Here is a 17,179-nt window from a genome sequence, read left to right as displayed (position 1 = left end):
AGACCACCCCAACCCCTCCCACCCTGGAGCCACGCCCATTCTGGAGCCACGCCCCCATTTGACCCCTCCCATCCTTAGCCCTGTCCATTGTACGGAGCCACACCCAATCAGAAGCCACGCCCCCGTTGACCACTCCCATCCTAAGCTCCGCCCACGTCCCCCAAGCCACGCGCACTGGAGGCTCCACCCCCATGGGCCCCTCCCACCGCAAGCCTCGCCCTCATTGGACCACGCCCCCTCTCGTGATGGGGGCGTGGTTTCTGGGCGAGGGGGCGGGGCCTCACCTTGCCCACCCCGGTGGGGGCGGGGCTGAGCGTCACCATCATGGGGAAGGTCGGGGCTGTGAGCTGGGGGGAGGGGCAGTAACATCAGTGACCCCCAAGTGACCCCCAAGTGACACCAGTGACCCCTAAGTGACCCCAGTGACCCCCAAGTGACACCAGTGACCCCCAAGTGACCCCCAAGTGACCCCCAAGTGACACCAGTAACACCAGTGACCCCCAAGTGACCCCCTAAGTGACCCCCAAGTGACCCCCAAGTGACCCCCAAGTGACCCCCAAGTGACACCAGTAACACCAGTGACCCCCAAGTGACCCCCTAAGTGACCCCCAAGTGACCCCCAAGTGACCCCCAAGTGACCCCTAAGTGACACCAGTAACACCAGTGACCCCCAAGTGACCCCCTAAGTGACCCCCCAGTGACCCCCCAGTGACACCAGTGACCCCCAAGTGACCCCCAAGTGACACCAGTGACCCCCAAGTGACCCCCCAGTGACACCAGTGACCCCCCAGTGACACCAGTGACCCCCAAGTGACCCCCAGTGACACCAGTGACCCCCAAGTAACCCCCAAGTGACCCCCAAGTGACACCAGTAACACCAGTGACCCCCAAGTGACACCAGTAACACCAGTGACCCCCAAGTGACCCCCTAAGTGACCCCCAAGTGACCCCCAGTGACACCAGTGACCCCCAAGTGACCCCCAAATGACCCCCAAGTGACACCAGTGACCCCCAAGTGACCCCCAAGTGACACCAGTGACCCCCAAGTGACCCCCAAGTGACCCCCAAGTGACACCAGTGACCCCCAAGTGACCCCCAAGTGACACCCAAGTGACACCAGTAACACCAGTGACCCCCAAGTGACCCCCAAGTGACGCCAGTAACACCAGTGACCCCCCCAGTCCCTCCCAGTCCTCCCCAGTCCCCCCCAGTCCCTCCCAGTCCCCCCCAGGTCCCTCCCAATGCCCCTTTAATCCCCCCCAGTCCCCTCCCAGTCCCTCCCAGTCCCCCCCAGTCCCCTCCCAGTCCCCCCCAGTTCCCCCCAGTCCCTCCCAGTCCCCCCCAGTCCCCCCCAGTCCCCTCCCAGTGCCCCCCAGTGCTCACCAGTCCCCGGGGCCGGTTGCAGAAGCGCTGTGGGGCCAAGGGAAAGGCCTCCGGGCCCAGTTCCCGCTGCAGCCGCGCCAACTGGGCAAACTGGGCAGCACTGGGAGCGTCAGCGGGGGGGGGCAAGAGCCCTGCCCAGGGCCCCCCAGCATCCGCCCCAGGCCCTCCTACTCCATCCCAGTTACCTCCCAGTCCTCCCACTCCATCCCAGTTACCTCCCAGTTATCTCCCAGTCCATCCCAGTTACCCACCAGTTACCTCCCAGTTACCCCCAAGTCCATCCCAGTCCATCCCAGTTACCTCCCAGTCCTCCCACTCCATCCAAGTTACCTCCCAGTTACCTCCCAGTCCATCCCAGTTACCTCCCAGTTACCCCCCAGTCCATCCCAGTAACCCCATTCCCCTCCCAGTGCCCCCCTTTCCCATTCCAGCATCCCCATTGCCCCCCAGCATCCATCCCAGTCCCTCCCAGTTACCTCCCAGTCCATCCCAGTAACCCCATTCCCCTCCCAGTGTCCCCCAATCCCATTCCAGTGCCCCCCAATCCCGTTCCAGTGCCCCCCAATCCCATTCTAGCATCCCCATTGCCCCCCAGCATCCACCCCAGTCCCTCCCAGTTACCCCCCCCAGGCCATCCCAGTCCATCCCAGTAACCCCATTCCCCTCCCAGTGCCCCCCAATCCCATTCCAGCATCCCCATTGCCCCCCAGCGTCCACCCCAGTCCCTCCCAGTTACCTCCCAGTTACCCCCCAGTCCACCCCAGTAACCCCATTCCCCTCCCAGTGCCCCCCAATCCCTTTCCAGTGCCCCCCAATCCCCTCCCAGTTACCCCCCAGTGCCCCCCCAGTGCCCCCCCCCCCAAACGCACCAGGCAGGGGGGATGGGCGAACGCGTAGAGCGCCGGGAGGGGGTCGGTGCTGGGGACCCCCCCCAGGTGCAGCCCCAGCAGCAGCCGCCGGGGGGCGCCCGCGGACCCCCCCTCCGGCCGCTCCCGAACCAGCACGAAGTCGGGGCGCAGCCGGCTATTGGGGGGGGGGGAGGGGGGGGATGAGGGGGGGATGGGGGGGGCACAACCCCCTCCAACCCCCCCATATGGAACAGGGCCAAAAGTCACCCCCTGCACCCCAAAACCGCCTCTTTTCACCCCAAAACCGCCTCTTTTCACCCCAAAACCGCCTCTTTTCACCCCAAAACCGCCTCTTTTTACCCCAAAATCACACCCTGCACCCCAAAACCGCCTATTTTCACCCCAAAATCACCCCCTGCACCCCAAAACCGCCTCTTTTCACCCCAAAACCGCCTCTTTTCACACCAAAACCGCCTCTTTTTACCCCCAAATCACCCCCTACACCCCAAAACCGCCTCTTTTCACCCCAAAATCACCCCCTGCACCCCAAAACCGCCTCTTTTCACCCCAAACCCGCCACTTTTCACCCCAAAACCGCCTCTTTTTACCCCAAAACCGCCTCTTTTCACCCCAAAATCACCCCCTGCACCCCAAAACCGCCTCTTTTCACCCCAAAACCGCCTCTTTTCACCCCAAAATCACCCCCTGCACCCCAAAACCGCTTCTTTTCACCCCCAAACCGCCTCTTTTCACCCCAAAATCGCCCCCTGCACCCCAAAATCGCCTCTTTTCAACTCAAAACCTCCTCTTTCCACCCCAAAACCGCCTCTTTTTACCCAAAAATCACACCCTGCACCCCAAAACCGCTTCTTTTCACCCCCAAACCGCCTCTTTTCACCCCAAAACTGCCTCTTTTCACACGAAAGTCACCCCCTGCACCCCAAAACCGCCTCTTTTCACCCTAAAACTGCCTCTTTTCACCCCAAAACCGCGTCTTTTCACCCCAAAATCACCCCCTGCACCCCAAAACCGCCTCTTTTCACCCCAACACCGCCTCTTTTCAACCCAAAATCACCCCCTGCACCCCAAAACTGCCTCTTTTCACCCCAAAACCGCCTCTTTTCACACCAAAACTGCCTCTTTTCACCCCAAAACCGCCTCTTTTTACCCCAAAATCACCCTTTAGCACACCAAAATCGCCTCTTTTCACCCCCAAAATCCGCCCTGCACCCCAAAATCGCCTCTTTTCACCCCAAAACCGCCTCTTTTCACCCCAAAACTGCCTCTTTTCACACCAAAACCGCCTCTTTTCACCCCAAAATCACCCCTGCACCCCAAAACCGCCTCTTTTCACCCCAAAACCGCCTCTTTTCACCCCAACACCGCCTCTTTTCAACCCGAAACTGCCTCTTTTCACCCCAAAATCACCCCCTGCACCCCAAAACTGCCTCTTTTCACCCCAAAACCGCCTCTTTTCACCCCAAAACTGACTCTGTTCACACCAAAACTGCCTCTTTTCACCCCAAAACCGCTTTTCACCCCAAAATCACCCCCTGCACCCCAAAACCGCCTCTTTTCACCCCAAAACCGCCTCTTTTCACCCCAAAATCACCCCCTGCACCCCAAAACCGCCTCTTTTCACCCCAAAACTGCCTTTCACCCAAAAATCACCCCTGCACCCCAAAACTGTCCTTTTTTCCCCAAAATCACCCCCTGCACCCCAAAACTGCCTCTTTTCACCCCAAAATCAACCCTGCATTCCAAACCCCCTCTTTTGCACCCCAAAACCCTCCCTTGCACCCCAACACCCCCCTCCTGCACCCCAAATCACCCCCTTGCACCCCAAAATCACCTTTTTGCACCCCCAAATTACCCTTTTCCAACCCAAAACCCCCCTTTTGCAACCCAAAATCACCCAATCCCCCCTTTTGCACCCAAAACCCCTCCCATTTGCACCCCAAAATCTCCCTCTTGCACCCCAAATCACCCCCTTGCCCCCCAAAATCCTCCTCTGGCCCCCCAAAATCACCTTTTTGCACCCCCAAATTACCCTTTTCCCACCCAAAACCTTCCTTTTGCACCCCAAAATCACCCCATGCACCCCAAAACCCCCTCCTGCACCCCAAATCACCCCCTTGCACCCCAAAATCCTCCTCTGGCACCCCAAAATCACCTTTTTGCACCCCCAAATTACCCTTTTCCCACCCAAAACCCCCCTTTTGCACCCCAAAATCACCCAATCCCCCCTTTTGCACCCCAAAACCCCTCCCATTTGCACCCCAAAATCTCCCTCTTGCACCCCAAATCACCCCCTTGCACCCCAAAATCCTCCTCTGGCACCCCAAAATCACCTTTTTGCACCCCCAAATTACCCTTTTCCCACCCAAAACCCCCCTTTTGCACCCCAAAATCACCCCATGAACCCCAAAACCCCCTCCTGCACCCCAATATCACCCCCCTGCACCCCAAAATCTATGCCTGGACCCCCCCCTTCCCCTTTCGCCCCCCCCCAAATCTCACCCCCAACCCCTGACCCCCCAAATCCGGCCCTGAACCCCCAAATTCCCACTTTTTCACCCCAAAACCCCATCCCCCCCCTCATTGCCCCCCCCAAAACTGACCCCGAACCCCCCCAAATCCCTGCCCCACCCCCAAAAAAGACCACCCCAAAACCCCCCTTTTTCACCCCAAAATGCCCCCCCCCCAAACCCAAATTCAGCCCCCAAACCAAGGGGGGGGGCACCCCAAAAGTGGGGGTCGCCCCATAGAGGGGGTCCCCCAAAACCCACCGGGCCCCCCCCCGGGGGGTGTCGATGGTGACGCTGAGGGCGCCATGGGTCGAGGCTACCAAGGAGAGCTCCGAGAACTGCGCCTATGGGGGGACCCCAAAGTCAAGGGGGGGGACCCCAAAATCAATGGGGGGGAACCCAAAGTCAATGGGGGGGACCCCAAAGTCAATGGGGGGGAGTCCAAATTCTATGGGGGGGAGCCCGAAATCAATGGGGGGGAGCCCAAAGTCAATGGGGGGGAGCCCAAAATCAATGGGGGGGAGCCCAAAGTCAATGGGGGGACCCCAAAGTCAATTGGGGGGACCCCAAAGTCAATGGGGGGACCCCAAAATCAATGGGGGGGAGCCCGAAATCAATGGGAGGAGACCCCAAAGTCAATGTGGGGGAGCCCAAAATCAACGGGGGGAGCCCAAAGTCAATGGGGGAGCCTGAAATCAATGGGGGGGGGCCGAAATCAATGGGGGGGACCCCAAAGTCAATGGGGGGAGCCCAAAGTCAATGGGGGGGACCCCAAAGTCAATGGGGGGGACCCCAAAGTCAATGGGGGGACCCCAAAATCAATGCGGGGGAGACCAAAATCAATGGGGGGACCCCAAATTCTATGGGTGGGAGGCCAAAATCAATGGGGGGGACCCCAAGATCAATGGGGGGGACCCCAAAATCAATGGGGGGGACCCCAAAGTCAATGGGGGGGAGTCCAAATTCTATGGGGGGGAGCCCGAAATCAATGGAGGGACCCCAAAGTCAATGGGGGGGACCCCAAAGTCAATGGGGGGACCCCAAAATCAATGGGGGGGACCCCGAAATCAATGGGGGGGACCCCAAAGTCAATGGGGGGACCCCAAAATCAATGGGGGGGAGTCCAAATTCTATGGGGGGGAGCCCGAAATCAATGGAGGGACCCCAAAGTCAATGGGGGGACCCCAAAATCAAGGGGGGGACCCCAAAGTCAATGGGGGGGAGCCCAAAGTCAATGGGGGGACCCCAAAGTCAATGGGGGGGACCCCAAATTCTATGGGGGGGAGGCCAAAATCAATGGGGGGGACCCCAAAGTCAATGGGGGGGACCCCAAATTCTATGGGTGGGAGACCAAAATCAATGGGGGGGAGCCCGAAATCAATGGGGGGAGACCCCAAAATCAATGGGGGGAGCCCGAAATCAATGGGGGGACCCCAAAATCAATGGGGGGACCCCAAATTCTATGGGTGGGAGGCCAAAATCAATGGGGGGACCCCAAAATCAATGGGGGGGAGCCCAAAGTCAATGGGGGGGACCCCAAAATCAATGGGGGGAGCCCGAAATCAATGGGGGGGACCCCAAATTCTCGGGGGGGGCACACATTCTATGGGGGGACCCCAATATCAATGAGGGAACCCCAAAATCAATGGGGGGGACCCCAAAATCAAGGGGGGAGACCCCAAATCCCCCCCATAGGATCCTTTGACCCCAACCCCTCAAATCCAGGTGTCAGGTTCTAAAGGGGGACCCATAGATCCTAAAGGAGGGGGGGGGTCCCCCAAACTTGGGGGGAGGGGGGGGGGCCCCCCCAATCCTTACCTGCTCCACCCTCAGCTCCACATCCCCATGCACGGATTTACCCTTGAAGAGCTTCACCCTGGCAATGAAAGGGGGGGGAACCCCAAAATAGGAGCCCCTCCCCCCCCAAAAGGGATGCCCCTCCCCCCCCCCCCGAAATGGACCCATCCCCCCCCCCCCAAATCTGAGCCCTGCCCCTCCCCCCCCCAAAGGTTCACAAAGGGGGGGCAGGGGGGTGTTGGGGTGCCCAAAGGGGGGTTTGGGGGTGCCCAAAGTGGGGGGTTGGGGGTCCCAAGGTGGGGCGGGGGATTTGGGGGTCTCAATGGGGAGGTTGGGGGTGTCCAAGGGGGGGATTTTTGGGGTCTCAATGGGGGGGATTTGGGGGTCCCTGAAAGGGGAGGTTGGGGGTCCAAAGGGGGGGGGAGATTTGGGGGTCTCAATGGGGGGGGGGTGTGCCCAAAGGGGGGGGATTTGGGGGTCCGAAGGGGGGGGGGGGGATTTGGGGGTCTCAATGGGGGGGGTTGGGGGTGCTCAAAGGGGGGATTTGGGGGTGCCTAAGGGGGGGTTGGGAATCCCAAGGGGGGGGGGATTTGGGGGTCTCAATGGGGGGGGTTGGGGGTGCTCAAAGGGGGGATTTGGGGGTGCCTAAGGGGGGGTTGGGGCTCCCTGAAGGGGGGGGTTGGGGGTCCCAAAGGGGGGGGGGGATTTGGGGGTCTCAATGGGGGCATTGGGGGTCCCTAACGGAGGGATTTGGGGGTCCCTGGGAGGACTTTGGGGGTCCCAATGGGGAGGGCATTGGGGGTCTCAAAAGAGGGGGATTTGGGGGTCCTCAATGGGGATCTTTGGGGGTCCCAATGGGAGGGGGTGTTGTGGGGGCCCAAAGGGGGGGATTTTGGGGTCCCTGAAGGGGGGATTTGGGGGGACCCAATGGGGGGGCATTGGGGGTCTCAAAAGGGGGGGATTTGGGGGTGCCCAATGGGGGGGATTTGGGGGTCTCCAAAGGGGGGGATTTGGGGGTCCCAAAGGGGGCATTTGGGGGTGCCAAAGGGGGGGTTTGGGGGTGCCTGGGGGGGATTTGGGGGTCGCCAAGGGGGGTTTGGGGGGTCCCAAAGGGGGGGGCATTGGGGGTCTCCAAAGGGGGGGGATTTGGGGGTGCCCAATGGGGGATTTGGGGGTCCTCAAGGTGGGGTTTGGGGGTGCCCAAGGGAGGGGGTTGTTGGGGGTCCCCAAAGGGGGGATTTAGGGGTCCCCAAGGGGGGGATTTGGGGGTCCCAAAGTGGGCATTTGGGGGTGCCAAAGGGGGGGTTTGGGGGTGCCCAAGGGGGGGATTTAGGGGTGCTCAAGGTGGGATTTGGGGGTCCCCAAGGGGGGTTGGGGGGTCCCAAGGGGGGAGGCATTGGGGGTGCCAAAGGGGGGGATTTAGGGGTGCCCAAGGGAGGGATTTAGGGGTGCCCAAAGGGGGGGGGGATTTGGGGGTCTCCAAGGGGGGGGATTTGGGGGGTCCCAATGGGGGGGGCATTGGGGGTGCCAAAGGGGGGGGGATTTGGGGGTCCCCAAGTGGGTTTCGGGGGTCCCAATGGGGGGGCATTTGGGGTGCCAAAGGGGGGGGGATTTGGGGGTCCCCAAGGGGGGTTTCGGGGGTCCCAATGGGGGTGGCATTGGGGGTGCCAAGGGGGGGGTTTGGGGGTGCCCAAAGGGGGGGGTTGGGGGAGTCCAAAAGGGGGGATTTGGGGGCGCCCAAGGTGGGGTTTGGGGCGTGCCCAAAGGGGGGGGATTTGGGGGTCCCCAAGTGGGTTTTGGGGGGTCCCAATGGGGGGGGCATTGGGGGTGCCCAAAGGGGGGGATTTGGGGGTGCCCAAAGGGGGGGGGATTTGGGGGTCTCCAAGGTGGGGTGTTTGGGGGTGCCCAAAGGGGGGGGTTGTTTGGGGGTCCCCCCCATACATACCAGTCGGTGCTGGGGGGGGCGATGACGAGCAGCAGCGGGGGAGGGGGTCTCCCTGCCCCTCCCCCACCCCCAAGCCCCGCCCCCACCCCAGGGGGATCCCCCCCTCCCCCCCCCGCCAGGAAGTTCCCATCCGAGAGCCGCCGCCGGAGGTATTCCATCCCCTATGGGGCCTATGGGGCCTATGGGGGCTATGGGGGCTATGGGGCCTATGGGGGCTATAGGGCCTATGGGGCCTATAGGGGCTATGGGGGCTATAGGGGATATGTGGGGCTATGGGGGGCTATGGGGGCTATGGGGGGCTATAGGGGCTATGGGGCCTATAGGGCCTATGGGGGCTATAGGGGCTATGGGGGGCTATAGGGCCTATGGGGGCTATAGGGGGAGATAGCACCTATAGGGGGTCAGAGCTATGGAGGGCGGGGTCTATGGGGGGGGGCAGGGCTATAGGGTTAGGGGCACCCTATAGGGGTCGAGTTCACCCTAGAGATGCCTGCAGAGCCTATTGGGGGCTATAGGGGCTCAGCCCCATAGGGGAAGCTGCCTATAGAAGAAGGCAGCTATTGGGGGCTATAGGGCCTATGGGGGCTATAGGGGCTATGGGGCCCTATAGGGGAAGGAGTAAACCCTATAGGGAGGGGGTCTATATTGGGGGGGGGTAAGGTATAGGAAAACCCTATAGGAGAGCGATAGAGGGGGGGGGCTATAGGGAATGGGGAGCTATAGGGGTTGGGACCCTATAGCTGCCCCATAGGGGAAGGGAATGGGCGGGGGATGCTGCAGCTCTATAGGGGAAAGGGGAGGGCCATAGGGATGGAGATGCTATAGGGTGGAAGAGCTATAGGGGAAGGGGGCCTATAAGGTTGGGGGGGGGACAGGAGAAGGGAGCTATGGGGTGGAGCTATAGGGGATGGGGGGGGGGCTATAGGGGATGGGGGGGGCTATATGGGGCGGAGGAGGTCTATGGGGGGGGCCTATGGGGTGTGGGGCTATGGGGTGGGGGGAAGGGAGGCCCTGAGGGATCCCCTATGGGTGCCCTATGGGTGCCCTATGGGTGCCCTATGGGTGCCCTATAGGAGCCCCTATAGATCCCGCTATAGCATCCCCAAGGCGGCAAAGCCCCGCCCCCTCCCGCGCTCTCACTTCCGGCCCCGCCCCCTCCCCACCCATTGAAGACCGTGGCGGGGGGGGGGAGGCGGGGCCAAGCGGGTGACGTCAGCGGCCGCCCCGCCCGCGGCTCTGCAGAGGCAAAGGGGCGGGGCCAAGAGGGGTGGGGCCGGTGACGTCGTCGCCTCCCATTGGACGCGCCGGGGTCGCGTCATTTGCAGGGTGGTTATTTGGGGGGGGGGGATGGGGGGGGGGAATGGGGGGAGGGGGGGGTCCCGCGACGTCATCGGCAGCATCAGTCCTCTGGTGGGGGAGGGGCAGGGGGTTAAGGGGGGGAGGGGGGGCCATGAGACCCCCCCCCACCAATAGGGGACACTGCAGTCAGCCCCTCCCCCACATAGGGAACCCTGCACCCTGCCCCACCCCCCCACATATGAGCCCACCCCATCCCCCCCCCACAGAGACCCCTCCACCCCATAGGGGACCCCAGCCCCTCCCCCCCCCCCATAGGGGACTCCTCCCCCCATAGGTGACCCCTGCCCCTCCCCCCCCATAGTTGACCCCAGCCCCTCCCTCCCCCCATAGGTGACCCCAGCCCCTCCCCCACCCATAGATGACCCCAGCCCCTCCCCCACCCATAGGTGACCCCAGCCCCTGCCCCCCCATATGAGACCCCTCCCCCCCAATAGGGGACCCCTTCCCCCCCCCCGAGGTGACCCCAGCCCCTCCCCCCCCATAGTTGACCCCAGCCCCTCCCCCCCCATAGTTGACCCCCGCCCCTCCCCCCGCTGCTGACCGTGGGGGGCGGGGCAGGGCCGCACGTGCAGGCAGGGCCGCCCCTCCTCCACCCGCAGGCGCTCCCCGTCCAGGGGGGGGCAGCGCGGCCGCGGCGCCCCCCAGAAGGTGACGTTGACGGGGGTGGGGGAGCCCAGCGGGGTCACGGCCGGCCTGGGGGGGGGGGGGCAGCCTGGTGACCCATAGGGACCCATAGGGACCCATTGACACCATAGGGACCCATAGGGACCCATTGACACCATAGGGACCCATAGGGACCATAGGGACCCATAGGGACCCATAGGGACCCATAGGGACCCACTGACACCATAGGGACCCATAGGGACCCATTGACACCATAGGGACCCATAGGGACCCATAGACACCATAGGGACCCATAGGGACCCATAGGGACCCATTGACACCATAGGGACCCATAGGGACCATAGGGACCCATTGACACCATAGGGACCCATAGGGACCCCATAGGGACCCATTGACACTATAGGGACCCATAGGCACCATAGGGACCCATAGACACCATAGGGACCCATAGGGAATGATAGGGACCCATTGACACCATAGAGACCCATAGAGACCCCATAGAGCCCCCACTGACCCCATAGAGCCCCCATTGACCCTATGGAGACCCCATTGAACCCATAGAATCACCATTGACCCCATAGAGCCCCCATTGACCCCATAGAACCCCCCCACCCCATTGACCCTATAGAGACCCCATTGACCCCATCGAGACCCATTGACCCTATGGAGACCCCACTGATCCCATAGACCCCATAGAACCCTCATTGACCCTATAGAGACCCCATTGAACCCATAGAATCACCATTGACCCCATAGAGCCCCCATTGACACCATAGAGCCCCCATTGACCCCATAGAACCCCCCCATCCCATTGACCCTATAGAGACCCCATTGACCCCATAGAGCCCCCATTGACCCTATGGAGACCCCACTGATCCCATAGACCCCATAGAACCCTCATTGACCCTATAGAGACCCCATTGAACCCATAGAATCACCATTGACCCCATAGAGCCCCCATTGACCCCATAGAACCCCCCCGCCCCATTGACCCTATAGAGACCCCATTGACCCCATCGAGACCCATTGACCCCATAGAGCCCTCATTGACCCCATAGAGCCCCCATTGACCCCATAGAACCCCCCCGCCCCATTGACCCTATAGAGACCCCATTGACCCCATCGAGACCCATTGACCCCATAGAGCCCCCATTGACCCCATAGAGCCCCCATTGACCCCATAGAACCCCCCCTCCCCATTGACCCTATAGAGACCCCATTGACCCCATCGAGACCCATTGACCCCATAGAGCCCCCATTGACCCCATAGAGCCCCCATTGACCCCATAGAACCCCCCCTCCCCATTGACCCTATAGCCTCCCCAGCTCCCCTACGCACGGATAGGGGGGAAACGTGGGCAGGCATTCCCGGCTCCGCTTCCGTGTGGGGCTGGCCCCACATGGGGGGGTGCAGAGGCCCCACGGGCTCCAGTCTGACCAGTTCCCGGGTACTGGGGGGGCACAGGGCAGCTATAGGGCAGCTATAGGGCAGCTATAGGGTTCCATAGGGTAGCTATAGGGCAGCTATAGGGCAGCTATAGGGTTTCATAGGGTAGCTCTGGGACGCCCTAGGGTGGTGTGGGGCAGCCATGGGTGCTATAGGGCGCTTAGGAAGGGCTGTGGGGTTGCCTCAGGAAGCTATAGGGCAGCTATAGGGCAGCTATAGGGTTTCATAGGGTAGCTATAGGGCAGCTATAGGGTGGTGTGGGGCAGCTATGGGTGCTATAGGGTGGTGTGGGGCAGCTATGGGTGCTATAGGGTGGTTAGGGACGGCTGTGGGGTTGCTTTAGGAAGCTATAGGGCAGCAATAGGGCAGCAATACAGCTCCATAGAGTAGCTATAGGGTGGTGTGGGGCAGCCATGGGTGCTATAGGGCGCTTAGGAAGGGCTGTGGGGTTGCCTTAGGAAGCTATAGGGCAGCAATAGGGCAGCTATAGGGCTCCATAGGGTAGCTATAGGGCAGTTATAGGGTGGTGTGGGGCAGCTATGGGTGCTATAGGGTGGTTAGGGAGGGCTGTGGGGTCGCCTTAGGAAGCTATAGGGCAGCTATAGGGCAGCTATAGGGTGGTGTGGGGCAGCTCTGGGGGCTCTAGGGCAGCTATAGGGTGGTGTGGGGCAGCTCTGGGGGCTCTAGGGCAGCTATAGGGTGGTGTGGGGCAGCTATGGGCGCTCTAGGGCAGCTATAGGGTGGTGTGGGGCAGCTCTGGGGGCTATAGGGCAGCTATAGGGTGGTGTGGGGCAGCTATAGGGCAGCTATAGGGTGGTGTGGGGCAGCTATGGAGGCTCTAGGGCAGCTATAGGGTGGTGTGGGGCAGCTATGGGTGCTATAGGGTGGCTAGGGACGGCTGTGGGGTCGCCTTAGGAAGCTATAGGGCAGCTATAGGGCAGCTATAGGGTGGTGTGGGGCAGCTATGGGGGCTCTAGGGCAGCTATAGGGTGGTGTGGGGCAGCTATGGGTGCTATAGGGTGGCTAGGGACGGCTGTGGGGTCGCCTTAGGAAGCTATAGGGCAGCTATAGGGCAGCTATAGGGTGGTGTGGGGCAGCTATGGGGGCTCTAGGGCAGCTATAGGGTGGTGTGGGGCAGCTCTGGGGGCTCTAGGGCAGCTATAGGGTGGTGTGGGGCAGCTATGGGTGCTATAGGGTGGTTAGGGAGGGCTGTGGGGTCGCCTTAGGAAGCTCTAGGGCAGCTATAGAGTGGTGTGGGGCAGCTCTGGGGGCTCTAGGGCAGCTATAGGGTGGTGTGGGGCAGCTATGGGTGCTATAGGGCAGCTATAGAGTGGTGTGGGGCAGCTATGGGTGCTCTAGGGCAGCTATAGGGTGGTGTGGGGCAGCTCTGGGGGCTATAGGGCAGCTATAGGGTGGTGTGGGGCAGCTATGGGGGCTATAGGGCAGCTATAGAGTGGTGTGGGGCAGCTCTTGGTGCTCTAGGGCAGCTATAGGGTGGTGTGGGGCAGCTATGGGGGCTATAGGGCAGCTATAGGGTGGTGTGGGGCAGCTATGGGTGCTATAGGGCGGTTAGGGAGGGCTGTGGGGTCGCCTTAGGAAGCTATAGGGCAGCTATAGGGCAGCTATAGGGTTTCATAGGGTAGCTATAGGGCAGCTATAGGGTGGTGTGGGGCAGCTATGGGTGCTATAGGGTGGTGTGGGGCAGCTATGGGTGCTATAGGGTGGTTAGGGACGGCTGTGGGGTTGCTTTAGGAAGCTATAGGGCAGCTATAGGGCTCCATAGGGTAGCTATAGGGTGGTGTGGGGCAGCCATGGGTGCTATAGGGCGCTTAGGAAGGGCTGTGGGGTTGCCTTAGGAAGCTATAGGGCAGCTATAGGGCTCCATAGGGTAGCTATAGGGCAGCTATAGGGTGGTGTGGGGCAGCTATGGGTGCTATAGGGTGGTTAGGGAGGGCTGTGGGGTCGCCTTAGGAAGCTATAGAGCAGCTATAGGGCAGCTATAGGGTGGTGTGGGGCAGCTCTGGGGGCTATAGGGCAGCTATAGGGTGGTGTGGGGCAGCTATGGGCGCTCTAGGGCAGCTATAGGGTGGTGTGGGGCAGCTCTGGGGGCTCTAGGGCAGCTATAGGGTGGTGTGGGGCAGCTATGGGTGCTATAGGGTGGTGTGGGGCAGCTATGGGTGCTATAGGGTGGTTAGGGACGGCTGTGGGGTCGCCTTAGGAAGCTATAGGGCATCTATAGGGCAGCTATAGGGTGGTGTGGGGCAGCTATGGGTGCTATAGGGTGGTTAGGGAGGGCTGTGGGGTCGCCTTAGGAAGCTATAGGGCAGCTATAGGGTGGTGTGGGGCAGCTCTGGGGGCTTTAGGGCAGCTATAGGGTGGTGTGGGGCAGCTATGGGGGCTCTAGGGCAGCTATAGGGTGGTGTGGGGCAGCTCTGGGGGCTATAGGGTGGTTAGGGAGGGCTGTGGGGTCGCCTTAGGAAGCTATAGGGCAGCTATAGGGTGGTGTGGGGCAGCTCTGGGGGCTCTAGGGCAGCTATAGGGTGGTGTGGGGCAGCTATAGGGCAGCTATAGGGTGGTGTGGGGCAGCTATAGGGCAGCTATAGGGTGGTGTGGGGCAGCTCTGGGGGCTCTAGGGCAGCTATAGGGTGGTGTGGGGCAGCTATAGGGCAGCTATAGGGTGGTGTGGGGCAGCCCTGGGGGCTCTAGGGCAGCTATAGGGTGGTGTGGGGCAGCTCTGGGGGCTATAGGTCAGCTATAGGGTGGTGTGGGGCAGCTCTGGGGGCTCTAGGGCAGCTATAGGGTGGTGTGGGGCAGCTATGGGGGCTCTAGGGCAGCTATAGGGCGGTGTGGGGCAGCTCTGGGGGCTATAGGGCAGCTATAGGGTGGTGTGGGTCAGCTATGGGGGCTCTGGGGCAGCTATAGGGTGGTGTGGGGCAGCTCTGGGGGCTCTAGGGCAGCTATAGGGTGGTGTGGGGCAGCTATAGGGCAGCTATAGGGTGGTGTGGGGCAGCTCTGGGGGCTCTAGGGCAGCTATAGGGTGGTGTGGGGCAGCTATAGGGCGCTATAAGGCAGTCACTCACGCAGGCACTGGTGGACGTTGTAGCAGGCCCGGAGCTGGATGGTGCCGATCCCTTCCTCTATGGGGCAGGGGGGGCCCCCAGCCTTGAGCCCCACACATTGCCGCGTCCGCCGCTGCCGCCCCACCATGGCCTCGCAGCTCACGGTGCCCCACGGCCGCTGCTCGCAGGGGGTCCACGCGCCCCATGGCCCCCAGTGCTGCACCTCTATGGGGAGGGGGGATGACAGCATCAGGCACCCCATAACCCCCCCCATAGACCCACACTTGGGGGGCACCGTTATGGAGTGGGTGCCCCATAGGGCCCTATAGTGAAGGGGGTGCTATATGGGTGCCCCATGGCTCCCTATGGGGGGGGACACAACATCAGGCACCCCATAAACCACCCCCCCCATAGACCCACACTTGGGGGGCACCATCGTGGGGTGGGTGCCCCATAGGGCTCTAAACTGAAGGGGGTGCTATATGGGTGCCCCATGGCGCCCTATGGGGGGGACACAACATCAGGCACCCCATAAACCACTCCCCCCCATAGACCCACACTTGGGGGCACCGTTATGGGGTGGGTGCCCCATAGGGCTCTATAGTGAAGGGGGTGCTATATGAGTGCCCCATGGCCCCCTATGGGGGGGACACAACATCAGGCACCCCATAAACCACTCCCCCCCATAGACCCACACTTGGGGGCACCGTTATGGGGTGGGTGCCCCATAGGGCTCTATAGTGAAGGGGGTGCTATATGGGTGCCCCATGGCTCCCTATGGGGGGGGGGGGGGACAACATCAGGCACCCGATAACCCCCCCCATAGACACACACTTGGGGGGCACCGTTATGGAGTGGGTGCCCCATAGGGCTCTATAGTGAAGGGGGTGCTATATGGGTGCCCCATGGCTCCCTATGGGGGGGGATGACAGCATCAGGCACCCCATAACCCCCCCCATAGACCCACACTTGGGGGGCACCATTATGGGGTGGGTGCCCCATAGGGCTCTATAGTGAAGCGATTGCTCTATGGGTGCCCCATAGGGCCCTATAGGGAAGCGATTGCTCTATGGGTGCCCCATAGGGCCCTATAGGGAAGCGGTTGCTCTATGGGTGCCCCATAGCCGCCATCTATGGGTGCCCCATAGGGCCCTATAGGGAAGGGGTTGCTCTATGGGTGCCCCATAGGGCCCTATAGGGAAGCGATTGCTCTATGGGTGCCCCATAGTGCCCTATAGGGAAGGGGTCGCTCTATGGGTGCCCCATAGCAGCCATCTATGGGTGCCCCATAGGGCCCTATAGGGAAGGGGTTGCTCTATGGGTGCCCCATAGGGCCCTATAGGGAAGGGGTTGCTCTATGGGTGCCCCATAGCAGCCATCTATGGGTGCCCCATCGGGCCCTATAGTGAAGCGGTTGCTCTATGGGTGCCCCATAGCAGCCATCTATGGGTGCCCCATAGGGCCCTATAGGGAAGGGGTTGCTCTATGGGTGCCCCATAGCAGCCATCTATGGGTGCCCCATAGGGCCCTATAGGGAAGGGGTTACTCTATGGGTGCCCCATAGGGCCCTATAGAGAAGGGGTTACTCTATGGGTGCCCCATAGTGCCCTATAGGGAAGGGGTTGCTCTATGGGTGCCCCATAGCAGCCATCTATAGGCCCCATTATGGGGCTTAGGGAACGCTCCCCCCTCCCCGCGCCAAGCCCCTAGCGCCGCTCAGGCCCCGCCCCCTTTGCCTTGGCCCCGCCCCCTTTGCCTTGGCCCCGCCCCTCCCCGGCTCACCAGGACACGCCCCGTGGGGCCCGCAGAGCGCGCGCCGGGTGCCGTTGCCTTGGCAACCGCGGCCTCCGTGCCGAGGGGGCGGGGCGTCGCAGGCGCGCCGCAGCGTGACCACGCCCAGTCCGCACGTCACCGAGCAGGGCACCGCCTCCGACCACGCCCCCCAGGCGCCGTCCTCTATGGAGGGGAGAGGAAGGGGGCGGAGTCAGGAAGGGGGCCAGGGTGTGGCCACGCCCCCCTCGTCACAAGCTCCGCCCCCTCACCGGGGCACGGCCGCAGTCCCGGGCACGGCTCGCTCTCGCTGTCTGCGCCTGCGCAGGGGGCTCCCGGCGGCTCCTTTGATGGCGGCGGCCAATCACAGCGGCGCTGGCGGCTCCGGCCCGGGCTCGGCCCCGCCCCCCGGCACGAGC

At 62.1% G+C, this 17,179-nt stretch overlaps 2 protein-coding genes across 2 annotated transcripts; both read right to left on the bottom strand.

Annotated features, from left to right (window-relative positions):
* Positions 1-206: 206 nt before the first annotated feature.
* Positions 207-8,673, bottom strand: LOC134173403 (synapsin-1-like; the record flags this gene model as incomplete). Its single annotated transcript, XM_062637362.1, has 6 exons — positions 8,502-8,673; positions 6,578-6,635; positions 5,021-5,103; positions 2,253-2,406; positions 1,384-1,473; positions 207-347 (listed from the first exon to the last, which is right to left on the bottom strand). Coding segments are annotated over exons 1-6 (684 nt in total), but the record flags the coding sequence as incomplete, so codon positions are not given.
* LOC134173398 (properdin-like) lies at positions 8,230-17,174 on the bottom strand (the record flags this gene model as incomplete). Its single annotated transcript, XM_062637351.1, has 7 exons — positions 8,230-8,245; positions 9,876-9,908; positions 10,402-10,553; positions 11,824-11,935; positions 15,012-15,215; positions 16,773-16,946; positions 17,033-17,174. Coding segments are annotated over 6 exons (792 nt in total), but the record flags the coding sequence as incomplete, so codon positions are not given.
* Positions 17,175-17,179: the final 5 nt, after the last annotated feature.

Source organism: Pezoporus occidentalis, unplaced genomic scaffold (genome assembly GCF_034315485.1).
Source record: "Pezoporus occidentalis ecotype Australia unplaced genomic scaffold, CSIRO_AGI_Poc_V1 ctg1147, whole genome shotgun sequence".
Taxonomy (NCBI): domain Eukaryota; kingdom Metazoa; phylum Chordata; class Aves; order Psittaciformes; family Psittacidae; genus Pezoporus; species Pezoporus occidentalis.
The sequence above is the reverse complement of the archived record's forward strand: the minus strand, read 5'-3'. Positions and strand labels throughout refer to the sequence as shown.